Source organism: Haemaphysalis longicornis, unplaced genomic scaffold (assembly GCF_048455015.1).
Source record: "Haemaphysalis longicornis isolate Haplotype H1 unplaced genomic scaffold, Haemaphysalis longicornis Haplotype H1 scaffold_1, whole genome shotgun sequence".
NCBI lineage: Eukaryota > Metazoa > Arthropoda > Arachnida > Ixodida > Ixodidae > Haemaphysalis > Haemaphysalis longicornis.
This window is the reverse complement of record NW_027526203.1, coordinates 480,489,878-480,517,022: the sequence shown is the minus strand read 5'-3', so window position 1 is coordinate 480,517,022 and position 27,145 is coordinate 480,489,878. Positions and strand designations below refer to the sequence as shown.

The 27,145-nt window shown below is 45.7% G+C and overlaps 3 protein-coding genes across 11 annotated transcripts in view; 1 reads left to right on the top strand and 2 right to left on the bottom strand.

Annotated features, from left to right (window-relative positions):
* The window catches only part of LOC144156338 (heat shock 70 kDa protein 12A-like), a 234,669-nt gene extending 222,556 nt beyond the window's left edge, over window positions 1-12,113 (top strand). For all 6 annotated transcript variants that reach the window (XM_077688328.1, XM_077688330.1, XM_077688331.1 and 3 more), the window contains one exon: window positions 9,348-12,113. In XM_077688328.1, the coding sequence (XP_077544454.1) occupies window positions 9,348-9,854 (507 nt within the window). In that variant the 3' untranslated portion in view covers window positions 9,855-12,113. The remainder of the gene's footprint in view (window positions 1-9,347) is intronic.
* Window positions 1,241-3,296, bottom strand: LOC144156342 (uncharacterized). 2 transcript variants are annotated; one of them, XR_013319748.1, is made up of 3 exons: window positions 2,775-2,896; window positions 2,478-2,572; window positions 1,241-2,393 (listed from the first exon to the last, which is right to left on the bottom strand). XR_013319748.1 is itself a non-coding variant. In XM_077688341.1 (3 exons), the coding sequence occupies exons 1-3, from the start codon at window positions 3,142-3,144 to the stop codon at window positions 2,342-2,344; spliced, it is 324 nt and encodes a 107-aa protein (XP_077544467.1). In that variant the 5' UTR covers window positions 3,145-3,296; the 3' UTR covers window positions 1,241-2,341. The 2 variants fall into 2 exon arrangements, 1 of the variants encoding a protein (XP_077544467.1); XM_077688341.1 differs by lacking the exon at window positions 2,775-2,896 and adding an exon at window positions 2,968-3,296.
* LOC144156340 (transmembrane protein 230) lies at window positions 10,385-27,006 on the bottom strand. 3 transcript variants are annotated; one of them, XM_077688337.1, is made up of 4 exons: window positions 26,870-27,006; window positions 20,915-21,023; window positions 20,729-20,851; window positions 10,385-12,023 (listed from the first exon to the last, which is right to left on the bottom strand). In XM_077688337.1, exons 2-4 carry the CDS (start codon window positions 21,020-21,022, stop codon window positions 11,886-11,888), a joined length of 369 nt encoding a protein of 122 aa, XP_077544463.1. In that variant the 5' UTR covers window position 21,023; window positions 26,870-27,006; the 3' UTR covers window positions 10,385-11,885. The 3 variants fall into 3 exon arrangements, with proteins under 3 accessions (XP_077544463.1, XP_077544462.1, XP_077544464.1); XM_077688336.1 differs by lacking the exon at window positions 26,870-27,006 and adding an exon at window positions 26,532-26,675; XM_077688338.1 differs by lacking the exon at window positions 26,870-27,006 and adding an exon at window positions 26,507-26,526.
* Window positions 27,007-27,145: the final 139 nt, after the last annotated feature.

Sequence of the window (27,145 nt, the reverse complement as noted above, 5' to 3'; positions counted from 1 at the left end):
CACGAAACACAAAAACTATGCATACAGGTTCAGGCATAGAAGAGGTTAGTACACAGCGCCGACGGCGGCGGATCGTCACAGGAAATGCGAGAAATAAGCCGCGAAGTTGAAAACGTTTAGGCCATGCCAAGGGTGCATAATAAGAATAGAAGAGAGCGCGGTTGGCTTTTGCGCCTTTCACAGCGATTTGCGCGCTTACCGATTCACGTGTACATGTAATATTTGGCTCAGGTATTCCTAGCAGTGTAATCTAAACGTCGAGAAGGTGATTATATTTGCACTGCACAAAGAGTGTTGCAGGGTCACTCTGAAGTGAACGGTAGGTAGTTCACAAAGGATAAAAGGCGTCGTTGGAAGAGTGTCCTCTCTTATGTTCCGAAGAAGCGCGTGTAGTCGCGGGCGCGGCTTCCTCTAAAAGCCTATCACCGCGCTGCTCAAGATGAATGTTTGCGAGCAGGAGACGACCCAGGAAAAATCTGTCGTGTGCTGACCCCCGGGCATAATTTTGTATTATCCGCTGTACTTCCTTCGTAGAATGTTCATGAAATTTATGCCACATTGCTTGTCCGGGGTTGTAATTAGTATCCGAGGTCTGATACTGGCAATCATAACTGGTGTGCTGTCAGGTATGAGTGCATGCTACGCTAGATTATGTAAACGCACAAAACCAATTTACACCATAGTGTATAGCCGTAGCATGACCATCTGCTTACAGAGACTGTCAGTAAATTTCAGGGCAGTGGAATTACGAACAGCTCCACGCATCCCAGGTAGCACAAAAGAGCTTAAAGACTTCTACTACCGCGATTTTTCAGGACGAAAGAAACGGCTTGCAAACATCCCAGACAATCCGATCACGCATTCGCGACGTTTTCGAAAGGTCTTAAATCGCGTCTAATGTCCAGCGGGTATTACTATTTCTAGACGATTTATTTACTCTCTTTAAAACATCCTCGAAAATCGGTTTAGAAGTGGGATTTTACAAGAGCTGTATAAGTCTGTTAATGTGACTTTTCAATCCGCATTTTAGAGGGTTAGAAGACGTTCTGATAATTCTGGTCTAGAAAAGGGCTTTAGAAAGATGCTAAGAATCCCTTTCTTGGGATATTTAGAGCCACTTTTTAGACGTATTAAATACGGCTTTATGAACCCCCCTCCCATACCCCCCTCCCCCGGAGGTGATGCTGTGGGCGAATGCAGCGGCTTTGCTGCATGCATTCGCAATTAAAAGCCATTTGGCTCGAGCAAACATTTTATTGAGACCAAGCCATGGGGGTAATGTACTGAGGAGAAAAATACCGTTACAATTCAGAACACACTGCGGTGAAAGCATCCTTTCCAGCTGCCAGAAGCATCTTATATAAAAACATTACAGTGGTCATACGAAAGAAAGAATTCTGTGCAAATAAAACATTGAACAAAAAAAGAGCAATGCAAGAAACTTGTAGCAACAAGTCCAGAACTCTACACTTTCTTATTTTCAAAGAAAGAATGGAGGGCAAACAGAACTCTGAAAACAAAAACAAAAAGAAATCAATGCTAGAAACTTGTAAAGTCAGGTCCATAACTGTGTGAACTTGCTTATGGATATTGGAAGGCGCGAATGAAGCACAAATAAAACACTACAAAAAAGGCACACGCAAGAAACTCACCATCACGTCCACAACTTGTACAGTTGTGTATGATTATTTGAAAGCAAGTATGCAGCACAAATAAAACTTCCACGAAAAAATATAAATAGAAGAAAATTGTACCACCAGGTCCACAACTTTGTACATTTGTTTTTAAACTGAAACAATAAGATGCAAGCGCTTGTTCTACAAAAAATGATACCAACTTAGGAAAGTGAAACAATTGAACTGCGTTTATCTGATAGATCACATTGTAAAAATGTACCACGAAATTACTAGGCAGAATACCAGTGGTCGCCTGGAGCCAGCAGTGTTAAATACTTCCTTCCAAATAAAGAGCCACGTGCAGTATGACTAACAAAGCATCACCAGCGGGAGTGAACATATATGTTCACTCCCGTATCTTGAATGCAAAAGCTTTTCTTCAATACACATGGTTCATACATGGTTGAAAAAAAAGAAAACAATGCACAATTTTTCTAAACAAATAAAAAGCCATGTGCAGCACGACTAGCAAATATCACCAGTAGTAGTGCACCTATCTTAAATGCCAAAACTTTTCATCAATAGGCATGGTTCATACATGCTTGAAAAAAAAAATACCCTCAACAACCATAACAGATAATGGGGTCCTCTTCTCCGCACTGATGAGGGGCAAATCCTCCGTGACCTTTCTGTCGACGACGCCTTTCCCATTTCTTGCACTTTCCTTAGCTGCGCTGTACTGGTCGTACCTCCAGCTGTTCAGGTTGTCTGGATGAACTGCAGAAAAAAAGTCAATAAAGACGCCTAGATGTGTAATCCGTTTAAAATACCGTGTTATGTGTTAGTCAATGTGGGTCTTACGTTCGCGCCTTTGCATTCTTGAGCTGGATCATGATGACTGTCTTCATTTCTGCGTCCATGGCTCCTCGTGTTTGCATATTTGCTCTCACAGCCTCCTAGAAAGAATTGTACACGCACGCATAATTCAGAGAACATCCCTTTTTTACGGCCTCTTGTACGTTACCAGATAAATTTAACTAAACTGAGCAGTTGCAATAAGATAATAAAAAGTTGAACCAGGGCAAGCTGAAGCAGCAAGCATGGTGCTATTTCATTTAACACTGCAGGCTTGACAGCCCAAACTACCTATTGACTAACCTCTGACGAGGCGGCACAAGCCTTGTTTTTCTGGCCCGAGTAGCTGAAGTTCGCCGTCAATTCCTCTACAAATAAGAACCGCAACTGAGCCCCAGCGTGGCCAACGGATATGCCACCTAAGCCTGCAAGTCGCTTGATATGAAAATAAACAGCAAGTGAGGCGGGAACTTCAAACACCTTTAGAATAGCCTACCAGGCTGCGTTCGAGGTCCTTGTTTTCCTGAAGGCTGTCCTCCAGTCTTCCTAAATCTTCAGCACACTTCAGGGGAAAGCTCCAGTCGTCCATGTTCAGTTGAGGCCTCTCGCACCATCGGTTCAGAAGATTTAAAGTTTGCTCATTTTGCTGCCGTACGTAAGCAAGCTCCTTCATGATGAGCTTCCTGTCAGCTGCATTGGTAAAACAATACAAAGACGCGCAATGCAGACCAGTTGCAGATGTATGGAGAGGGACAGCTACTTTATGTTTTATGGCCTAGGTCTCGCTCCAGTGAAACAGTCAAAACATATCAGTATAAATGACAGCACAACTCTGCTCACGGCTACCCTAAGCGGCTACCCCAGCGCGACCTAAACAAAGACACAGTGGTGCATATTCAGTGCCACTGTACACGTAGGGAGTTCAACTCTTAGCCGTGCAGGCTATACCTCAGCAATGAAACAAAAACAGTAATCCTCACCACTGGCGGCAACGCATTAAAGTTTATCCTTTACTCAAGAGCATATGCATCCCACACTTCACTGAGGTCAATGTCTCGCTCGTAGCCAAGACCACCAACGGGCATACGGAAAACACCATGACATCGCGTACACGGATGCAAGTTCGTACCCCACCCAGTCTCGACACCTGGAAGTGGCGACTACACAACATAAGTTCATTACTTGCGCCGGCCCTTAACACCCCCTCCTCCTGGGTCGCCGAGAACTCACTGTTCCTCTGGCAATCACCCAAACTACGTCACCGATCATACTCACGAATTCCCAGGCTGCCTGTTGTAGCTTCTTGTTGAATAAAATGGTCCCAAAAGCCCTCCAGCTACTGAGCCATGATCACTCCACTCGAACATTGGTTTTCTTTGGACTCTAGCTCATTCCTCACTGGTGGGCAGCGACTATGCCCACCATCAGGCCCACGGCCGTTTTTGCAAGGCTACCGAGGGCGATTTGGACACTCCACCCCTGGTCACCTTCCAAGACATCAATCAGGCAGCATTACCGCGCCCTTAGGCAATCCCTCCCCTCTTCATTCTAACCTACTCGAACACGAATAAACTACTCTCAGTAGAATTCACACTAACACTTTCCCTCACCCGACCTGGCTGCACCACCTTTATCCAACCAAATACCCCTTACAATGTAAAATTTGTTCTCAACCTGGCACCCTAACCCACATCATCGTCATCAGATGGGCTCACAAGCCAACCCTTCCACTTCCTTCCTTCTCTCCCCACGATGACGGCACAGCCTACACTTCATTACTCTTAACGAATCGTACAATCGTAAAGGCTGCAAACAGGCACAATGCATTAAGTTCGCTTGCAACCAGGCAGCCTTAAAGTTTTTCACATTTAGGTAAACTGGCGTTTACTCAAACTTGTGCGGGAACTAGCCTCCAGTTTTGAAATTAAAGACAAAAGCGATCCCGTGAGTGATAATGATGAAAGATTTTTATCAGCTGTAAAGGGACAGTTAAGACAATAAGGAAAAGGTCAACGCTGGCATGTCTGGAAAAATTAAGGGAGTCGATATTCGACCGCTGTCCGGTTGCGATCTCACCGGCAGTTTTCTGTCGCGAGCTGCCTAATTATTTGCCAGCTGCTTCGCTTAGCCACGGCACAGAGATCTTCCGTCAGGTGAAGGGTGCAGGCCTTTTGCGCTAGGATAATTATTTGCCGGCAGCTTCGTTTAAGTAAAGGTCCTATTCTAGGTCCATTTTAAATGCGTTGTGAAGGCACAAATGACCGAAATAACCCACGCGGTCGTACTGTCACGGAAGTTGTCCTTCGCGAGCAAAGAGTGCCGGCATTTCGTGTCAGAATAATTATTTGCCGTGAGAGCACGGCCGGGTGGCTTATTTCGGTTATTTGCGCCGCCACAGCGCATTAAAATTGGGCCTAGAATATGACCTTTAGTTAAACCAAGCTGCCGGCAAATAATTACCCTAGCGTAAAAGGCCTGCACCCTTCACCTGACGGAACATTGATGCGCCGCGGCTGAGGCAAGCAGCCGGCAAATAATTAGGCAGCTCCTACAGAAAACTATCAAGAAAGCTGCCGGCTAATAACAGCTTACAGCGCGGAAGACCGGCACTCTTCGCTCCACGGCAGCTTGCGAAAGAAAACTGGCCAGCTGCCGGCAAAGCGCGTTCTCATACAGCATGCCGGCACTAATCATGTGACCGCAGCAAGCTAATAAGGGGAGACTGCCGGCAAACTTCCACTCGCGCGGGTAGGCCGGCTTCCGGCCGAATATCTACTCCGAAGAATTGGTGTTTCAAGCTGATATATTTTAAAATTTGCCTAAAATATGCAAAACTAACCATCGCGCGACATTTTTGCACTACTTTAATTTAACATTGCCGAAAGAGCCTTATCTCTAACCAGGATTTAACATCTTGCGACGCTTACCACGTCTATCATATCTATGGCTGGGGCGGCATGTCGCGATGGCAACAGTCGGGTCGGTTCCGAAACAGATCGCGATTTGAACCTGCGTAGATTTTAATTGCGACAATGCGTGGATATCAATTGCTGCGAAAAAAAAAATAAACAGGCGCCAGTAAAATTGCAGTGCCGCTTCGAGCAGAGGCAACCGTGCTGGAGGCGGTTTGCAGAGCTTTATCGGCATCAAAACACAGATATCTCAGGCGCTGCGGCTGGCTAAACGTTCACCCACGACGCCCTGTCAGGTAGGCACTGCGTCATGGCATGGGACGACAGAATTCTCATAAGGAGTGAAACAAACCCACTTGTTCGTCTACGGCCCTCCTGGGTTAGTGCACAAAAGATGCCGCAAAATTTTGACGCCGCCTTTCCCAAAAAACTACGGTAAAAGCGCAGCTCAGCGTTTCCGACCAAGGATGCCAAGATGGAGCACAAGTTGTCGCGTAAGTAAACCAAAACATTTAATAAATGTTACAATGCGAACAAAATATTCCAGGAGCAGCTGCTTAACCAAACACTTCTCGCTTGAAACTAACCACGGTATTACGTATAAAACACTCGTGTTTGACAACATCGCAAAACTGCACACATCAAGAGAACTTAACGGGCGCTTGTGGCTGGAAATAAAGGTTTTTTTCAGAATCACTGTCACAAATGCACCAGAAACATTTACGAGCCACAGCGCGGCGGTATCAACGGACGGAACAAAATGTGACCTATGAAAAGGGCACAAATGGCAAATACTTACAAAGATGAGGGCTACACAAAGAAGCTCGAAGATCGGCGCCCAGCCGCAAACTGACCGTTGGCGCCAAAATGATTACTCTCAAACCAGCGCGCGCCCAAGCGCGGGACTTTACGGCCGTCTACAAGAAGGCTAGAGGAAGAACTGCTAAAAGGAGTTATCAGAAATACGTTTTAAAGACGTCATAGTCGGATGGATATTATCCTTGCAATGATTGACTTCTAGAAGCCATCTTTTCCTGTCTGAAATCCCTTTCTGACGTTTCCTATATAAATACGACGTTTTCTAGACATTCTGTGCTGCCTGGGATATGCCGGCTTCGCGACGCTGGTGTTAGACACCTGCCGCTCCAGAAACGCTTAGTCTCGTTAATACACCACATTTGCGAATAGTGACTGCTTTAATATGTATTTCGAACACATAAAAACGGTAAATTTCAGTCGTGAACGTGCCCCAAAAGCAGCGGAGACAGGGAGCGGGCCGGAGCGTCCCGCGGCTGCTTTCGAAACGGGTCGCTAGGGGGATAGGGTATTTCAGTGGCACCCCTACAGGCAGCGCTCGGGGCGTATAGGCATCGGGCGAAACTGAAAAACTACCAAAGCAACTCACGCCATCTGACCAGCTTATAACCATACGAAAATATTTTTCGAATAATTTTGTACTAAAAATTTTTAAAGCGCTGAAATCTGCTAATGAGCGTTTTATTATCTGCTAAAAAATCCGCAAGCCGCTAGGCCCACAATTTTCGCGATAAATGAACTCAAAATCCACTCAATCTAGCGGGAGAACCGCTAAGATGGCAAAACTGCGAACATGGGGCTGCCCGTTTCCCTTTGGTAGAAGCCCCTGCATTGGCAGCAGACAGGAATTCCACAGTACAGCAGAATCTCGATAAACGGAAATCGCTTAAACGGAACAGTTTCCTGGAATTTGGTTGGTTTTGTATTCAGATAACGTAAAAAAACTCTCGGTAATCGGAACTAAAATTTCCGCATCACCGTGTAATCCACCGTGTAATTCTTGTGAAATCCACTGGCATGAGAATCAGCTTTTTACGGTTCCGGCTGTTTCGTTCGTTTTTTTTTTCTTCCTCCATGCTTTTTTTAGCCTTGTTGACCTCGTAAGCCTCGTCTCGTAAGTGGTTAGCCGTGTTAGCGCAACGAATGCAACATCGCAGTTCTTGTTCCAGTCGTTCGGTCTCGATTCTAGACGCCGAGGCTACAGGGCTCACCTCCTGTCGCCTCGTTCGCGCCATCGTTGTGCTATTCGTCCTTCATTACCACGTTGCCGTCTTCTAAATTCGATGGCTCGTAAGCACTCGCAAAGTTGAGGCCTCTAGCCTCCGTGAAGATGCAGTTGCAATGACTCAAACAAAAATAATTGACGCATTTTGTAGTGCACAGTGACTCATTGTTGCCAAATCAACTTTGTGAATGCTGTGCCTACGCTTCTTGTAGTTTTCTTGCTTTCTGAAAACTACCAGCTGCAGTAACTTTCTAGTGGTTAGAGTTCCATGAAATGCCCTTAGAAGTGTGTATGCACATAAATTTGCACCTTAGAACATCTCTCTCAGTAAACGGAACTCCTGTTAAACGGAACTAATTTTTCCGGTCCCTTGAAGTTCCGTTTATCGAGAGTCTACTGTATTCACTACTTTACTATTAACTAGTGATGACAATTAAGTCATACTCAACGTAATGCTAGAGTTGCAGTAGCGGCTAAGTGCGATATTGTTACATGGTGGTAGGACGACGAGGAGGCAAACCATGGGGGACAATCTAGCGGTGTATTCGTACTATTTGTACGATGTCGGCCACGAGACAGAACCCGCACGGGCTGCACGGTCGACCCAGCTTCTTTGTCTTAGCTTCAACACTACAGCGATATGTTACAACTAACACTTAGTCGTTACCTCATGGCAATATCATTCGATTTGATAAAACAAGTTAGCACCATTTTCTGTAATAACAGTTCCTCCTCAGAGGAACATGCTTACAGATGAACATGTAGATAAACCAAGCTTACACAGATACTCTCCATGTCGGCTTCACCTCTCAACACTAATGCATTTCTCGGAAGACACGAGCTGTCTTATAAAAATATGAAGGGCCTAAGGCGTTTTTTTTAAATTTTTTTATTAGTTTTTACATATGCTGAAGGTGTGGCGCAACGCTTGTGTGCGATTCTTGCCTATGATCTGCTCGATCCTAGCCATAGAGAGATTCGCCTATTCTAGTTGACTGTAGCTTCACTGTAACAATGAGTTTGATGACCTTGGCAGTAGTTCGCACAGGGGGCCAAACGGGGCAAGGCTGGGCCTGCTTGAAAACCATCGTGGGCTAGTGTACTCCTCGAAAGCAATCTCGCCAGTTAATGTCGTGGAATAATCCCCACACTACTCGCAAAATTACAGGGCCTTTCTGTCCTTACAAGGGACAGCAACTCAAGCCCACTGCTGAAAGTGCATGACTCCATTTGTATTTTGCAGAATTGAACACTATTGTCAGCATTACTAGGTACTACATAAACGTGACCTTGCGATCTCAAGTGTGTACCAGCACCACTGTTGCATTTTCGTGCCCCTAACCCATTTTTCCAATGTCATACGCAGGAAATTAATTATGGGGTCAATTTACCATCACGGCAGCTTAAAATTTTTGACAAGCACTCGTTCACAACTGCACTGCCCTTCAATCTATTATTGCAGTATGCACTGAATTAATTGTAAGTAGGGACTAAGGTTTTGCAGTTACCACACTGAGATTGTGGTGATGTCATAGTTGCTGCATTTTTTTCGTAATCCAGAGGAGAAAAATGCCAGCCAGAGTGTCTAAGTTCGTGATGACAAAGGCGAGGCCGGAGTCTCTGGACTTTGCTTCGCAACGCACTAAACGGTAATGGTTGGCACAAAAGTTGCAAAAAGAAGAAAACAAGATGGGAGAGGAGGGGGAAGCAAAAGAGCATCACGGCATTTCCGAGTTCCAATGTAAAGGCTCAGCAAAGAAGATTCAGGCACCAGAGGAGCCTTGATTTTAAAGTTTGAAAACAGCAATGCACAAGCTAATATTCGGGTGAAGCAGTCAGCGTGTGGCTAATCACACACCCCTCGAACAACAGAGACAGCCCAGTGAGGGAACGCGACTAAAGGACAGCGCTGCGCGCGCGCAGGGTGTCAGCCTGGCCATCCTGCGGGGCGCCGTCCTCTTTGGCCTCGACCCAATGGTGGTGAACATGCGGAGGTCCCGGCTGACATACGGCGTGGGCGTGCTCAACCGCTTTGTGCATGGTGTGCACCCACCCTCCAAGCTGGTGGTCAAGGACGGCATTGAGTGGTGCGCCGATGTGCTGGACGCCTTCGTGCTGGCTGACCAGTCAGTAGGCCAGGGCGATGCCGTGGTGCGCAGTTACACGCCGGCCAAGAGCGGCCAGACGCGCTCCATCATCCACGTGTACTGCAGCGAGCGGGACGATGCGCGCTTCATCACTGACCCGGGCGTCGTGCGCTGTGGCACGCTCGTGCTCGACCTGTCCGATGCGCGCCACATCCGCCAGGTGCCGCTGCGGCGCGAGATCCAGGCGCGCATGGTGTTTGGCGAGACGGAGATCAAGGTCACCGCTCTAGATGTGGCCACCCAGAAGTGCGTTCGTGCCGACATCGACTTCCTCAACCAGTGATGCTGCCAGCGCCACACCCATTCACACAAACAGTCACGATCTGAGCTGCAGCCTCATAGGACCCACAAAAGCCCTCCACGAGCACAGGAGACAACGGTAGAGGCACAGAGCACCCTAGGGGATGAAAATAACTCTAGCACTGAGGGCACAGTGTCCTGAAGATGCCCTGCATGGTCGGGTATAAGAGCACCCCTGACTCACCTCCTAATTTGAGCTAGTGCTGCTTCTTCTGTAAGGTAGGCACTCGAGGAAAGTTTACAGGGCGAATAAAGAGACTGAAATGTTACACAGGCTTGCAGTTTAGGAAAGGGGCTAGCCGTTTGCTACTGAACCTCAGACCAGCGCTTCAAATTGCCAATCAACTCCACAAATGTAAAACACCTATGAATTCCGCCAAGTTCCACTTGTAGGCCCGACTTTCTTCAACACATTGCAAGGTTATTCCACAAAATCAGCTTGGCCAAGGGCAAATCCTCAACAATGCCAGATAGTACACAATAAAAGTGAAGATTAAAAACAACATAAACTGGTTCTGTATTCACATAGTGCTTTTAATGACCAGTCAGTAGTTTGAGAAATACAAAATAAAATTACATAACAGGACTAGGGCTGCCCAGAAATGAGCTTTTTTTTTTATTGCACATGACAGGCACATTCAATGTTACACTTTTCGTCAGTGTTACTTAGACTTAGAACACAGTTCACAAAGGTAGAAGTTTAACATCTGTATTCTACAAGCTGGACCTACACCTCTGCTATAAAGAGTGAGTTACTAGTAGCTGATACAGATCCAGACCAACTGTGGATCGCTAATGGGCACGTGTGTTTTGCTTCCATCAGAAAAACAGATGCCATGGCCAAGAATTATACCTGCGACTATGTTTTAGCAAGTCAATACTGAGGCATTTTTTTGCAATAAACTAACCATGCCTAGGAAGCACTTTTTAAACAGTGTCCTGGGCAAATGAGCCTTAAAACGATCTACAACAATCTAGCACACCTCTGATGTTGATCGGCTTTAAAATTAAATACTGTACGCTCTAAAAACAATTTCATAAATGCGATTTTGGATGGGTTGCAGGCGATCCAAGACCAATGGGTGAAAAGTATGTAATTTGCGCATGCACTCTAACAGGCAATAAGCAATACATTGAAGCTCCACATTGAACAACATTAAAGAAACCAGATAGTTTTGAGATAACTGTGTTGCCATTCCAAAGGTGGGTAAAACAAAAGAGTAGCTCGATACTCGCTGGCTGCTTTGAAGCAGCTGGAGCTGTCAATACTCTGAAAGTGGCCTACTATTAGCAAATGTGTCTTGTGTGAGCTTAGTAGGTTCAGTAACCACAAGGAGAGCTGGACATGACTGAACTATCTGAATGGCTTATTCCAGCTCAGCAAGCAGCACTTGCCTCCTATGGATACTCACACCTTCCTTTGGCACTATGCTCGACCACCGTGAAAATGTTTTGCCATTTTCAGCCAAATAAAAATAAGCCATTAGTAGCCAGAAAACAGGTAGGCCAGCATACAGGTAGGTCAGCCCCGGGCAATGTCTGTGCCACAGTGAAAGCACTCCCTGTGACAATCCGGAGAGATACAGCAAACACCAAAGAACCAGAGTGCATTGAATTGCAACAGTACGACCAGCGCAGCATGGATCCTGGTGAAGCTCAAACAAGGGGTGCTCTTCTACTGCGCAACAGCAGCAACCAGTGGTGGCAATCCATCCCTGCACGCTTCCGTGTGCCCCTGTGCTCCAGCTTGCACAGACTGTTGCTTTCCGTCTCCACTAGCCCATTTCGTAGCAGTGCTACACTAGCTGCACACTATAGTGTAACATTTACTGCCATTTTGACATGCTTGCATTGCTAGAGTGAGAAGCTATGCTGGGCAGTTTCCTTAGCAAGCGACACAGCCATCCTCATCACACATTTCAACAACCTATAAAACTGTACATAATGTCTAGGAGACAACATACGATGCGTGTGATGCTAGATGAGTGCGCCACGACACACACACAAAGCCTCGCTAATCAAAATCGGGAATGTCATCGTACGTATAGCCCGGATACTTCTTGTAAGCACAGTACGCAATGCGCACGTGGTAAGCACCAGGAATGAACATGAGAGCCCCCAGGACGAGCACTGGCCACCTGCTGTCGTTGAACTGCAACCAGGGGAGAGCAGGCATTGCACCGGCGTCAACCACTGTGCTACACGGAATGCGCGCGAGAATAAACCATGCTGCTATAAAATAGCGCAGTCTCTTCTTGCGCACCACAATCGCACCGATTCAGACCGCACAAAACCTGCACAGTATGTATTCAAGGGCTGAACTGAGTGCGAAGCAAATGGAGCCCACTTGCAGGGGTTGCTTGGGCAGTTGGGCTACCCGAGATTACAGATAGGCTAAAAAGGTTTCAAAGAAAGTGGAAGCAATTCTTAGCTTTGTTAATCCTACAAGGGGCTGTGACGCTGCAAGTCGCGGTCTCAGGGCTGGAGACATGGCTGCAAGAGGGCTTGTGAAGTTCACACCAAGGACTCTTGAAACTGATTTTAAGCAGCAGTTACTTGCTGTGTGCCCCAAGCAACACAGGCCTGAACTCAAATGGTTTCATCCAGGGTCATAGTCTACTGTCGCATAGTATCTTCTTAGCAGCAATGGAGAGGTGCGTTTGCAGTGCAACACTGCAGTATCCCCTATCTACTTCAATACTTGCTCGATAGGGAGACCCCTTAAAGCTAAAACTGTAGTAAGGATTTCTAGCTGATCATGCACAAACTGCTGTCGTATTTTTGCGCGTATAACCCACACCAAAAATGCGAAAATTTCATGGGGAAAACTAGAGGTGCGGATTACGTGCAAAGTATTTTCTTTGGCCTAAACTGAGAAGAGCGCGGCCATTACAGCCCGGCTGAAGTGACGTTAAAGCTAGCCAGAGCAAACCAGGGTGCAACGCTTCTAGGAGAAGCGCGCTCAGCAGAGCTCAACCAGTGGCTGGTCGTGGGAAAAAGCACAGGGCCGGCTGCAACGCCACTTCCACTTCATGGCAGTTTGCGTGATCTGCCAGCAGGTGATTGTGGCTTAGGCCGTGAGAAAATGCATTCAATACTCAAAATATGGGCAAGTTTTTTTACGTCAACAAATGTGCCATGTGGCTTTAGTAGCTTTGGTCCAGCCTTTCCTGTATAAAATGTGCGGAAATACACAGGGATATATTTTTTTTTATATTCATGGACTGAAAGCGGGGGTGCGGGTTATATGCAGGGGCGGGTTGTACGCACGAAAATACAGTAACTGGTTCAAGAGCTACAATGAACTAAGCGTGCACACACTAATACATCCAACCTGCCCTGTACGGCATGATTGACCATGTTAGCTTTTTGAAAAAGGAGGATACTGACAAAAAAGTAAAAATAAAACTGACTAGAGCTGACATTCACCCACTGTAGCATGGAAGGATGATGCTCACTCTTTGACATGGGCCCAGTATAGCCAGAAACTGAGCATTAGAAATGCGAGAGTCCTAGGCACACTCCGTGCCCTGGCCATGGTTACAAAGAAAAACCGACCTGGCCCACCTCAGCAGTGAGTGTGACACAATTTGTTTTAAAGATATGATGTTGGAAAACAGCCCTGTGATGCATTTGAGCTACGCAGCGATTGTAGTGGGGATTGATAGTACGTAATGCCTGCATATTTTAAGGCGTGGCAGATTTTAGCTGCCCCCTGCCTCTTAGGAAGAAAAATTCTGGCTGCAGTGTGATTTTGCAAGTGTGCGTGCGTGTGGTTTCGAAAACTGACACTTCGCCCAATTCTAGTTTGAAATGTTCCGCTAGAAGATGGAAAGCCCGAAATCTAAAACAATCAAGCTGTTTCATGCAAGTTGGTGGACATGAGGGTGCACCATGTGTGCGCCCAGCTTCAAGTCGAGGAGAAACAGCTTCCAATGATCTATGCAGTTTTTTAACAGACCTACTTCGCAGTAGCTGAATAGTACGCAGTCCATTCCTACCGACGCTGTCACTGGTTGCACAGCACTCTCAATTATGTGCTCTGCCCAGCTGATCTCGTATATTCCAGTGGGCAGCTGAGGCCACATCGACCGCCTTACTTTTCAGGATGCCACACTGGCCAGACATCCTGGCAACCGTGAACACCAATGCCAATCTATGGGCTGCTGCCACAAAAGCTTCCCGCAAGCACAGTGCCAGGTCAGAGTATACATTGCAGGCAAAGCAAAAATATGTTTAAAAAATTAAAAAATGCCACAGCTTTCTAATGACAATTTTTGTGAACAACAATTAACCATTTAAGACATGTTGCATGCCACAAAATATCTCATTGATGTGTGAAACTGAAATGCCAGTGGAATAGAGGACGAGTAAAGTAAAAGCTCATTAATTCGGACCACAAGGGGATGCCCCGTCAGATCGAAAGTTCGAATCGATGAAAGTGAAGAATAAGGAATAACTACAGTACACTGCAACTGGGAAGCAGTAGGGTATACCAATAATTTGACACTTGAAAATGTCTGACTGCAGTCTGCCTTTTGAGCTTGAAGGAGGTAGCCAATACAGGAAAAGCTTGTTAATTTGAACTTTACTTCAAAAACAGCCAGAGAAACGCACCCACTGCCTGCACATGAGGCTGTGTTGCCTCCAGAACAAGGAAGATTGGGTAAATCCAACCTGAAACCCCCACAGCGCAAGTTTTAGAATACGTATTCTTTGCAGAATATCAGTGTGGTGCGGTGACAGAGGAGCAATCATTTCTCAGGTCACAAGCGCGAAACCCGTTGCTGCCAGTGATGAGGAGCAGGAGGACAGAGCAACACTGGGGCTGTCCGCTTGGAAGTCACGGCTGGATGGAATGCCGCCTGCCTGCTCGTCAGTACTGAAGAACGTGAAGAGAAGGCATTCCGCTACACTCGCCCGTTTGAGCAACAAGTGCTGGCCTTTAGGGACAATGACAGACTCCAATTACGGAATTTTTCAGGCATTAAAGTGCTGACGTGACCTACTGCTCACCAATCGCAGTTTACTGTTGCTAGTCTTCACTCTCATTGGTTCGAACTGAGATGCCCGCCTATGTGGTTCAAATAAGTGAGCTCTTACTGTACTGTACTCCAACGAGCAAATTTATTGGAAGGCCTCTTCTAAACCTCAAAACTCAAGAAGAGACGGGAGGCACAAAATCCGCCCATGACTTCAGAGAGGACGGTCTCCTCCCCCTCCTCCTCATCACTGGCAGTGACAGGTTCTGTGCTGCTCACCAAAGCAGCACTACACACCACTGTACTCTCGTTCCCGCCGACGTAGTCCGAAAAGAAGACATCTCCCAAACGGCCACCAGGAGTCTGACTGGTTTTGCCCAGTCTTACTCATTTCCAACTTCTTAACTGCTCCCTCAATTCGGGAGGTGAAGCAGCCTCTCCTGCGTAGGCAGCGGGTGCATTTCTCTGGCCACGGGCAAGGCACCAGGCCATTAGCACTATGGCACACAGTTCGAATTATCTGTGGCAGAATTAACAGCCTTTTTAAAAAAATACATAGGCTTCAATGGAGCTTGGCCAGACCAAACCTTTCTGTTTGAATTATCCATAAATTCAAATCCTTTTACTGTATTGCCAAGTTTTAGAATGACAGCTGTAAGCAACATCGTCGAAAATATACCTGATGTAATTCAAAACAAGCCATTTCTAACTAAATGATTTTTATTTCTAGATAAAAAGGTTCTTATAGGCCCTGTGCCATGCTTCAATTGATAAGAATTTGCTTCAATAATGTTTAACCGGTGCAGAGTTCAAACTTGCTGTGTGAGCATTTCTTTAGGAACTGCAGATAAGTCGTCTGGCGGCTTAGGCTTATGTTTTCAGAAAGAACCCACTATTCACCAACTCACGAGTTACAAGTAGATTGATGCGTTAAATGAACAGTTTACAGGTGAACCCCTTTATTTCACCACTGCATATCGAACCCTTCCAGACCATGAATTTTTTTTATGTTTTCAAATGTAAATTCTGCAAATAAAAAAAAATAGTAGGTAGGAAAACAATAAAAAATGTGGTACCAAAGTCATGCAGAGGTGTATGCATTACCTACCGGACCCCGAAAACATAGTGAGCGCACACAGACACAAGGGCATGCACACTGCTGCACCACACAAGATCAGTAGCCTGCCCATGGTCCCTGTGGCCCTGTGGCTGGCTTTGAATTCAAATGACAGTTGTCAGCTGGCTTTCAAAGGGGCCGTGAAGACGACATACAGCTTTGCTTCATTAAAAAAAAATTGGCGTTTTCTGTTACCCTCAGCACTTGTCTGGCAGCAAACAGTGCTTTATTCACTAAGAAATTTAATAACTAAAGACGAAATTTAAATTCTCCTGCTGCATCGCATGCTTCGTGACATCAGCGGTGACGTATTAGAGGGAGGTACCTAAAATGGATAGTTGGCATGTTGACTGCATGTAGCATCCAAACACTGCAATTTGCCAGGTACCGGAACTGAGGCTGACAGGAGGCCATGCCAAAACTAGCAATGTCCCCATTGGCCTTTCTACATAAGAGGCACAGCGACGCCACTCGGCCACTGCTCCTGTGCTCAGTCTAGGTACTTCTGATCGGACCTGTACGCGTCACACTTTGATAGAGTTCATAGCAATTGTTTCGTGAAACACTGAGTGCGACTCAACAAATAGGGTCACGCAAGTGGTAGTGTTGCTTATGCCAGGCACGCCCAGCACGCCTAAAAATCGTCTGCATGATAGCGGTTTTTATAGCACCAACTGGCAGCAGTTCCATATGCAGTATGTGCATGTATACACGTTGGTTCGAAACTTGGAACTGTTAACCCCACCATCCTTACTGCCATAAAACGAATATGCACTAAATTTCAAGTGCACTCGGCAAGCTTATAATCCCTGTTCAGTTTGCATGCCTCAGCCAATCGCACGAGAGGGCCATAATGTGTCCTTACCCTCATTCGGGAAAGTAGCTAGTAAGACTCCTGGCTATTCTCCATTTTCCTCATGGCACATAAAGCTTATCTGCTGAGTGAAGTTTGTGTTAAATGTGCAATAAGTTATTCCGATAAGCCAGTCCTTTAAATGAACCTAACTTGCATTTTGTCTTCATGGCCCCTTCAACTCTTTCGCAACCTCACCTATTCAAAACTGATCAATTTGATCGATACTTTTGGGAGCGCCTTTTCATAGCGTTCCAGGCGTTGCTCGAACAAGTGAAGCTGTTTGGAGTTAGATCAGAAAATGGCCTTTCAAAATCACTTTTGTTTTCATTTTTGCAACAAAAACATGATTTTTGACATGCGTTTTAATCACCTGGGTGTGGAAAAGGGGCGTGGTCATCACGCGTCACTGCTACTAAAGAAGAATGCGTGCCACTCGTAATTACTCTGCATCACGGTTTGTTTTTCGTTATCGGCATGAATGGTGAACCAGCAAACGATTTTCAACCGTCAGGTTTTCACTCTGACAGTAATAATCTCAGAAATCGGCTGAAAATGTCAAGTAGTGTCTGTTTGTAAAGCTACTTTATGATTTTAGGCAGTTTTATTGCCTTTGCGCACGTTGTTTTAAGTACTGTGGTAGTTCTACTTACCCCAGGACCATTCGCGAACAGTTTACAACAGTTTCGGTTTCGCTTCTGCATCGTGAAATTCATATTTAGCGCTACTACGCAGTTACCCAACTTCAAGGCTACCTGCCATGGCGCTTTGAACGTCTGCGACTGATCCTCGAACAAAGCATGCCGCTCCTGATCTCCCCCAACCCTAACCCGATTCCTGTGATAAGAACTTCAGATGCAAGTCAAAAGATCACACCCAGTCACCCGATATGTGTTCCGACGAGGACAGTGCTTCAAACCGGCCTTACACACACTGCCAGCTGTTCGCCTGCTAGTTTCGCTTCCATACGGGGGCATCTCCGAGGGTCTAGTGTTGCTGCTTGGTTAAACTGTCTATTCAGACGGAGTATCCAACAAGTTTTTGTACTGTTTCATTTCAAAAATGTTAGGCGGCGCTGCAATAGAGGAGGCTCCTTGTGCTGATCTTTTTTATCGCACGACTTTTACTCGGCCAAAGTTTGCAGGGCACGTTTCTAGCGCATCGCGCCTCATTCCTGCAAGCAAGGCTGAAATTGCGAGTCAGAAGGTGATAATAAAGCTCAATTTTATATTTTGAGAGATAACTGATCATTAACGTCAACAAGCATCAACCACGGAGTTCCATTCTCAACTTCATGCATGTTTTTCCGCATTGTGTGCTTGTCCCAAATATTGTGCTGGCTGTAAATGCAAAGTCAGTCATTGACAAGATGTTTTTACGTTATGTGGGGCAAATTGCTGCCTCTGATGATGTCAAACCGCCAGATTTATTCCAGGGAACCACCCGAAATTGCGCATTTTGAATTGGAGGTTGGGCTTCACCGCATGACACGATCACCGCGCGTGCTAACATTTTTTTTTTTCCTCTTAAAGCGAGTTCCTAGGGATACAGAAGTTCTGTAGGCACCCTTTCAGACCTCCGGGAAGGTCTCTATCAATATGTTCCCTCTCTACAGTACCCCTTTTTGGGGTGGTGGTTGTATCAAGCCTGGGGAGAGTGCACAATACAGAAAACTCTGCACCAAAGCCAGGTGCACACAGCAACAGACCAGAGACTACTTGTTATGCATTAGACCGTGCAACAATCCCACACAGTCCACGGGCACATGAGGTCGAGGATGGGGCAGTGCACCTCAACAGCTTCTGGCAGCTTCCAGGATGGCCAAATCCATGGGATGCAATTCAATGCCCAGTGCTCCCAATATTATTAACTTCATTAATTATTTTGTTACCGCGGGACACTGACTGATTTTTAGGAGTCTAAGAAAACATTCTTTTTCTGCTAAACACATCGGTATGCACATACTGCAGCAACATAAAATGCAGATGATTTCGCACCCTTTCCAACAACACCAGTTTGGAAAATGTTTTCATACACAACGGTTGCGAAAAAAATCGTCAAAATCAAAATTTTCGTCTAGTAGTAGAAAATGATTGAAAAGAAGTTTTGTACAACAAATCACCCACAGTAGAAAAAATTTCGAATATACATTTAGTAGGGAAACATTTCATAAACCCTTCCAAGAGAAAATTTTGACTTAAGCGAAACAGATAGTCAGATATAAAAAAAAATGTTAGCACGCACAGTGCCCATGCCATGCAGTGAAGCACAACCTCCATTTCAAAATACGCAGTTTTGAATGGTTCTCTTGAAGAAATTTGGTGGGATGACATTATCAGAGGCACCAATTTGTCCTATGACGTAAAAACCCCTTGTCAATGACTAACTTGGCATTTATGACCCCCACAATATTCAGGATGAGCCTGCGATGCTGAGAAATCTGCATGGAGTTGAAAATGAAACTCGGTGGTGAAGGCGTGTTGATGTTGATTGATTGTAGGGTTTAACGCACCGACGCAACGCAGGCAATGAGGCGCGCCGTAGTGGAGGGCTCCGGATTAATTTTGACCACCTGGGGATCTTTAGCGTGCGCCGAAATCTCGAACACACAGGCGTTTTTGCTTTTCGCCTCCATCAGAAAAGCGGCCGCCGCGGCCGGAAATCGAACCCGCGACCTCGTGCTCAGCAGCGCAACGCCTTAGCCACTGAGCCACCGCGGCGGGTAGGCGTGTTGATGTTGAGTCAGTTATCTGTCAGAACATAAACTTGCGGTTTAATACCATCGTCTGACTCGCTATTGTAGCCCTGCCTGCAGGAATGATATTCGGTGAGCTAGAACTGTGCCCAGCAAGCTTTCACCGAACAGCTGTAACGTGACAACACTTCAACCCTTTGGGCCTCGTGCATTGCAGCACCACCTGATATTTTAAAAAAGAAACTACCAAACCTGCTGGAGACTTTCTCAGAATAGACACACTAAAGATTAAAAAAATACGCTTTTATGTAAAAAAAAAAATGGCCGGCAAACAGCTGGTGGTGTGAAAGGCCAGTTTGAAGTGCTCTCCTCGTCTGAAGTGATATCCAATGACTGGGTGTCATCATTTGGCTTGCATCTGAAGTTCTTATCACAGAAATCAGGTCAGGGTGGGGCAAAATTATGAGCTGCATGCTTTGTTTGAAGATCAGTAGTGGGCGATAAAGGCGCGCGCCATGGCACATCGGCTCGCAGTTGGTAACTACGTAGTAGCGCCAAATATTCATTTTGAAATGCAGAAACGAAACAAACTGTTGTAAACTGTTTGCGAATGGTCCTGTAGTAAGTAGAACTACAACACGACCTAGAACAACTTTTTGTAAAGGCAACAAAACTGCCTGAAATCATTAAATAACTCTGCCAACAGGCGCTGCCCGATATTTTGAGCCGATTTCAGTGATTATTACTCTGACTGAGTGCAAACCTGACCATTGAAAATAATCTTCTGATTCCCCATTGGTGCCCTGATAACAAAAACCAAACACAAATGTGGAGTAATTGCGAGTAGCATGCCTTCTTCTTTGGTAGGGGTGGAGTGCGACCACACTCAGGTGATGCAAATGCGCGTCAAAAATCATGTTTGTGTTACAAAAATGAAAACAAAACTTTTTTCGAAAGGGCATTTTCTGAGCTAACCCCAAATAGCTTTAGTTGTTTTAGAAACGCCTGGAACACTATGAAAAGGGGCTCCCTAGTTATCGTTTAAATTGAATGATTTTGAATAGGCCTGGTAACTAAAGAGCTAAAGCTCAGACTTCCCCTTTGAAACAAAGCACTTGCTTGGTTTCTGCTCCCCGCAAAGCATGATCCCCGAAAAAAACTGCGTCGGAATATGGGCCAGGAATTCCTTTCTGCAAGGTGTGATACTCACTTTTGGATCAAAAAATCCAGCGAAGATGAACGATGCCAGGATAATCAGGGCAGAGCCACCAATGAAGAGGCACGCTGCCAGTGCAATGGCTTTCTTCGGCACTCGGGACAGGGTTTTCTGAAACTAAGTCACCCATGCTGGATGAGAGAGATCCCCACTGAGGTGGCCGCATGCAGTCGGACAGACCTGGATGTCCACGAAGCCATCGTCAGTCCGCTGCATACGCTGGTACTTGATCTTGGTGAAGTACTTCCTCTCATAATCCTGCCTGGCTGCAGCATCCTTGCGGCCCATCCTGGAAGAAGCAGGATGAGGTCGTGACTAGAAGTCGCCCACTTCAAGATGCAGGACGATGCACTTGAGTGTGCTCTCGATGCCCTTCCATTAGTTCATCACCATCACCAACAACCTACTCAGGCCCACTGTAGGACAAAGGCCTTGGGGGAAGCCAATGACAGGCCTCCCCCACTGACCTGCAACCACTCCTGTCCTGCGCTGCTCGAGTCCATTCTTAGCCCCCGAATTTCCCTATGTCATCCCCCCCATCGAATTAACGGCCTTCCCTTTCTTCTAGACCCACCTCTGGGTATCCACTCGGTTGCCCTAATTGTCCACCGGTTGTCGTTTCTTCTCTCCACATGGCCAGCCCAAGTCCATTTCTCTTTCTTTATTTGAACCATGATATCTTACACTCAGTGTGTTCCCCAATTTGCGAAGCTCGTTTCCTGCCCCCACAGCGTTATTCCTATTATTCTTTATTCCATGGCCTGTTGAGCCGACAAAAGTTTGCTTTCCCATTGTTTAGTAAGGCATCAAGTTTCCGCTTCATACGTCATCCCTGGCAGTATGCACTGGTTGCAGATATTTCTTTCGAGTAACAGAGACAGCTTACTTTTCATTATTTGGGAGTGCTTGCCGAGTGCATCCAAGCCCAAACCTATTCTGCGCTGTACTTCTTTCTCGTGGTTGCGGTCAGCATAGACAACCTGTCCGAGGTAGCTATAATCTTCTACTTATACTAGCGTTTCGTAACATATGCTGAAGAGGGTGCTTTCATGAAAGCATGTTTATTTATCCTTTTAAATTTATCCATATTTATTTTTAGCCCGACGACCACGCTTTCTGATTGCAGTTATTCAAGCATTTTTTGCAGGTGTTCTGCAGTCTCACTTTGCAAGTAGCCTACAAACATTAAATGGCTCAAGTATTCTCTGTTCATCCATAACACTGTGTTTTCCCAGTCAAGCTTTCTGAATACCCCCTTCAGACATGCTGTGAACAGTTTTGGTGATTATACTGCCCATAGACCCGTTATATATGTCGCCTAGAAGTGTTATGAAGGTCCCTTCTATACCCTGGTCTTTTAGTGCTTCGAATCAAACGCTTTTTTGCAGCCTACAAATGCCATCTAAAGGGGTTTAGTGTACTCTGCAGATTTTTCTATCGCTTGATTAACGACATGGCTGTGATCCACTGTTGAGTATCCTTTTCTAGACCCAGCCTGCTATCTGGGTTGTTCGGAATCTAGGCTGTCACTTATGCTGTTAACTATTACTTTAGTAAACAGCTTGAGTAGAACTGAGAGCGGGCTGATGGGTCTAATTATTCAACAACAAATGCATCTGGGCTTTTACATGATTGCTTGTTTGCAGCTTTGCTCAAAATCACTTATTTGTATTTTATTTCTTGCACAAATTTGGAGGGAGACTTTTAAATTTTTTTTCCCCCATAATATTCAGTTCTTGAATTGCATTTTTTTACAAAGTACACTCCCCCCACAAAAACACTGTCAGACACTTACAAACAACTAAGAAACACTTTGTTCATCATACTGAAAACCTGTCGTGCAACATTTACATCCTTCATCACACCGCGCTTTGCATGACTGACAACACAAAGTATCAAAAACAGCCTTTTGACCTTCACATTGAACACGGCAATAGTTCAGACATCCAAAGCACGATGTTCAATACGGGCCAGTTCCAATTTAAGGGGATGAATGGCGCAGCCAAATACAAAGGACAAAAAGGACACGCATCGACAGAGCGCTAACACGGCCGATTGAGCCCATCCCAGAATATTGCGCTTCGACCTAGCACCCCCCCCCCCCATTTTTCCTGATTATGTCCAAATTTTACGCGGACACTCGCTCGGAATTTCACGGTGTATGCATGCATGACAGCTTTCATGAGCGACCTTCAGAATAAAGAATGAGCTATCCCAAGCAAGAGCAAACACAAACATGGCGCCTGAATTTGTCACTGTGCCTCATTGTGCCCTTTTCTGTTAGTGCTGCGCCCCTCTTTACTGATGCCGAAATAAAAGAAGGCCACCAACGAGCATTGACAGGCACGAAAGCACGAGGCAATGATCATCAGCACTGGTTGCTGTTTCTTAACATAAAACCATTAACTACGTGCATGCCACTTATTTTTCAGAACTTTGAAGCAGATAAAGTTTCATATTTTCCAAAACACATTTCTTCAGTTAGGCTCTGCACCAGCAATAGCTCACATGTTCGATCGATTTATTGTAGGGATTGATGCGCCGACGCAATGCAGGCGATGAGGCGCACCGTAATTTTGACCACCTGGGGATCTTTTAACGTGCCGAAATCTCGTACACACGGGCATTTAGCTTTTCGCCTCCATCAGAAAAGCAGTCGCCGCGGCCGGAATAGCTCACATGTTTAATCAAGGAAACGGCACTCTCGCATTGCTGTTGCAAGAGTGCCTTTTGCACCCAGCAGCTATTATTTTGTGTTAAAAATTCACTATTCATAGCAACCTCAAGTGCCTGCTCTTGCTTGAACATCTTTTTTAGAGCGAAGAAGATTTAAGCCTCTCACTGATGTCATCTGTAGTCCACCCAAAATGCACTGCAGGAAAGCAAGCTCGCAGTTTGTGTTTGGAGAGGGGTGCATGGACAAGCAAAGCTGGACAGAAAACGCAGCCCTCCATCTAATGACAGTGATGGCTGAACACTAGGGAAAGTCATCGAATACCTGTAAAGCACCAGAAAGCACAATTGCAGTGCAATAAACCACTCCGATAAGAAACAGGTGTTTGCATAAAGTGCGCACAGCCGCTCGCTTCTGTGTTGGCTCGTTTGGTGTTGGGCTTTATTTTGGAAAGCTTTGCATTTCCCCATCTTTGTCGCTTCGACAGAGTGGCAGCTGATTTTTTCCCACCAAGAAGAAATGTCATGAAATGCGTTGCATCCAATGTGACTCTGCATTCCCTGGTCACTGCTTGGGCACAGTCGTACTGAACATTGCTATTACCCCTGTGCACAAGACTGTCTCAATGTCACAACACTGATGTCTAGTGGTTCGTCTTCCCCGCATGTATTAGCTCCTGAGCAATGAGACATGACAATGACTGCAACGACTGCAAAAGACGAACGGGAAAAGAAAAAAGAAAAATGTGACATGAAAACAACTAGTGAATGAATATTCATTGCAATGCCTACTTAGCAGGAGGAATTTTGTTATTCTCACTTGTTCAATAAAAAATCAATACTGCTTCTTTAATGATTTTGTCTCTTTTTTTTTTCTTCTTCACATTCCCTTTTTGTTTCGTCGAGTCTAGAGCGTCGTCCGAAGGCTCTTTAACTGGGCATTGGAGCACCATCCAACGGGGCCACAAGCATATGTTCCCGTGCCATCCAATGACGCTTTACTTTGGAGTTGCAGTGCTGTCTGACGGTGACACGACGGAGGGGCTTATGATAGTCAGACATTAGTGAAAAGAGGCCATCTTGTTTAGGCCACAGGTTAGCGAACACAGGCGGCACTCGGGACTTGGCAGTATGGCCTTTATAAGCATCAATCACCACCTTCTGGCAGCAAATCATAACCCGTTACTGCATTTATATGTGGGCATGCACTGTAGACCAGCACGAAGGGCTCTCATGATTGCATCTGTACTCTGGTACAAGTTAAGGGCAACAGCTCATGTAGTGTATCGTTCCGCCAAAGCAACGGACCCAGATGTCAACGCGCGCACATTTTGAAACAACATTGCGGGGAATGTGTAGATTTTTCTGTCGTTGCTGCAAGAATTTATAAGCAGATTAAGTGCGAGAAATCACTGAAAGAACTCATATCACGTTAAAAATACTCGCAGTAGGGCAGTTTTTGCACCGCACGGAGGAACAGCAAGTTGCAGTGATGAGGCGCAGAGGCAACTTTCGTTGTCGTTCTTAAGTTGTCCCTGAGCACTGCTTCACTACCCCGAAATGAAACAATAAAGGCCGGAGTTACTGTGCCGTAAAGCAGGCGATAATAGGATTAGAAGTAAAAAGGCCGGGTGGATTTCCCTCAGCATTAGAAGCAAAGCGCGTTAGTTTTCTAACTGGGTTACACAGCCCCATACATTAGTCAATCCCCCTTTAAAACACACTCGCGCTTAAGTGTTGAAAGAGGTAAGAAATTCTAGCAGAAAAGTTTTTTTTTAACATGAACAGCCTTATTTTATTCTCCAGAAAGTTGACTTAATTAAGTTACACGCACCCGCCTCCCTAGACTACTGGGGTCAAACAATGTAAAACTATTTTTTTTAAATATAAAAGTATTTTTAGTTAGGTCACTTACAGCTCCCAACTTCCGCTTTTCTGCTGACAAGACCCCAGTAGAATACTGTTTTGTGTTTTTACAAAAGCAGACAAGGCCATTTTGGAGGAGGGGCGCGCTCTCATGAGAATCGCCTCGCCTATCGTGCACACATCTAGCTATGCGCACATTCTGGGCCTGCTTCTCTTGTCCGGCAGATTCAAAACGCCACCGAAAGTGCAAAACATTATCTTGGCCAATTTCTTGAACGGGCCTTTCAGTCCATGCAGCGTGTAAAGCTTGCCCCTGACTTGGAACTTTCTGAGGTCGTTGTGACAGCAGGTCAGACCGGGCATTAAACCACACATACTGGCCATAATTACACAGCACACAAAGATGGGAGCACAATAATAGTAAAAATACACGGACAAAGGACAGCCTGCGTGGCCCGTGTTCAGTTCTTGCGCTCCGGTAAGTTAAAGCAGAGAAGCATTAGGCAGTTTTAGCATATCGTTACCGTGTTTGCGTTACCGGAAGCGCTGGTGACGGTGAAGCCTGCGCCGGTAAGTTACCGTTCGCGGTAACTCTCGCGCTGCGCAGTACTCCCGCAAACACGGTAAACGGTAACGTAAACACGGTAACGATAGGCTAAAACTGCCTATTGAAGGACTCTGGTTGGACTAGTTGGTACATCGCGGAAGATTTAAGCGATTGTTTGTGTTCTTTGTGCGCTATTAAATCTTCCGTTCGCGTGAGTTCGCGTCGGACAGCACTTGGACGAAATTCGTAACGCCGTCGGACGGCACTCTGGGCACTGCGTTTCTGTTTTCACTAGAGCATGGTCAATGTTTATGCATGAACAATCTGCAGCAAGATCCGTGTCCCAAGAAACAGTTGCCCACATCCGTCAACGAAACTTCATAACGAAACTTCATAACTGTATCTCTACAAAACATCACCGCTTCGAACTGATCGAGCATTCAGCAAGAGGACAACGTCCCAGGTTCATCAAGGCACCGCTAAAAACTCGTGAATCACTAAATACAGAATATTTTCGAGGTAATAACCCCAAAACAAAAACGACCACGTGTACGGCACGGCCGCGCCTGTGGCGTGGGTCAGGAAATAAGTGTGCCCGGCTAGAGCGGTCTCAGCAAAGGATAATGTGTGTTTCACTGCAGTGGGGCATGAAAAGGGTTAACGGCATGTGATTAAACAGCTTTTACCGCAAATCGTTCCAGCAGAGCTTACATTTTCGTCGTTTCGAGCGATTTTTCACATAACGTACGAAAAATCAAAGCGGGCATTGACCAGAAGCTTGCTGACATGCACGCTAGAAAGAACTGTCAAAGAGAAAATAAAGCTGACACGCAAGTAGATAACCTATCGAAACTAGGAGCACAGCGTAGGAGCACTGCTTGGGGACCCTGAACAAAGTTTACACTTTTTTTTTTTTTTGTCAAGATGCAGAGAGGCGTCTTTCGATTGACTTTTGATGTTTTGATTTTGCAGTCGTTAGCAAAGTGCATGCTCAAGCCAATATTAGGAGCTAAATTTTTGCGTGCAACTACAAGATACTATTTCATTACCTATTTGTCCTTTTGGTTGCGGTTGTTCCTTACGTACAGCTGTAGTAGCCGTCCGGCAGCACTACTACCGTTACTACCTGATGCAAAAGTGGCAAAAGAGTTCATTAAGCCAATTACGCCGTCAGCGCCGTCAGAGGGCTAAAAGCGACGTTGGTTGGCAAGAACAAAAAACTACACATAAAACAATTTAAAAAATAATTATCTCACTCATCACAAGTAATATATTGCTTGCAAAACCTTGGTAATTAAAGTTTTTTAGTCATAATGAGCATAAGT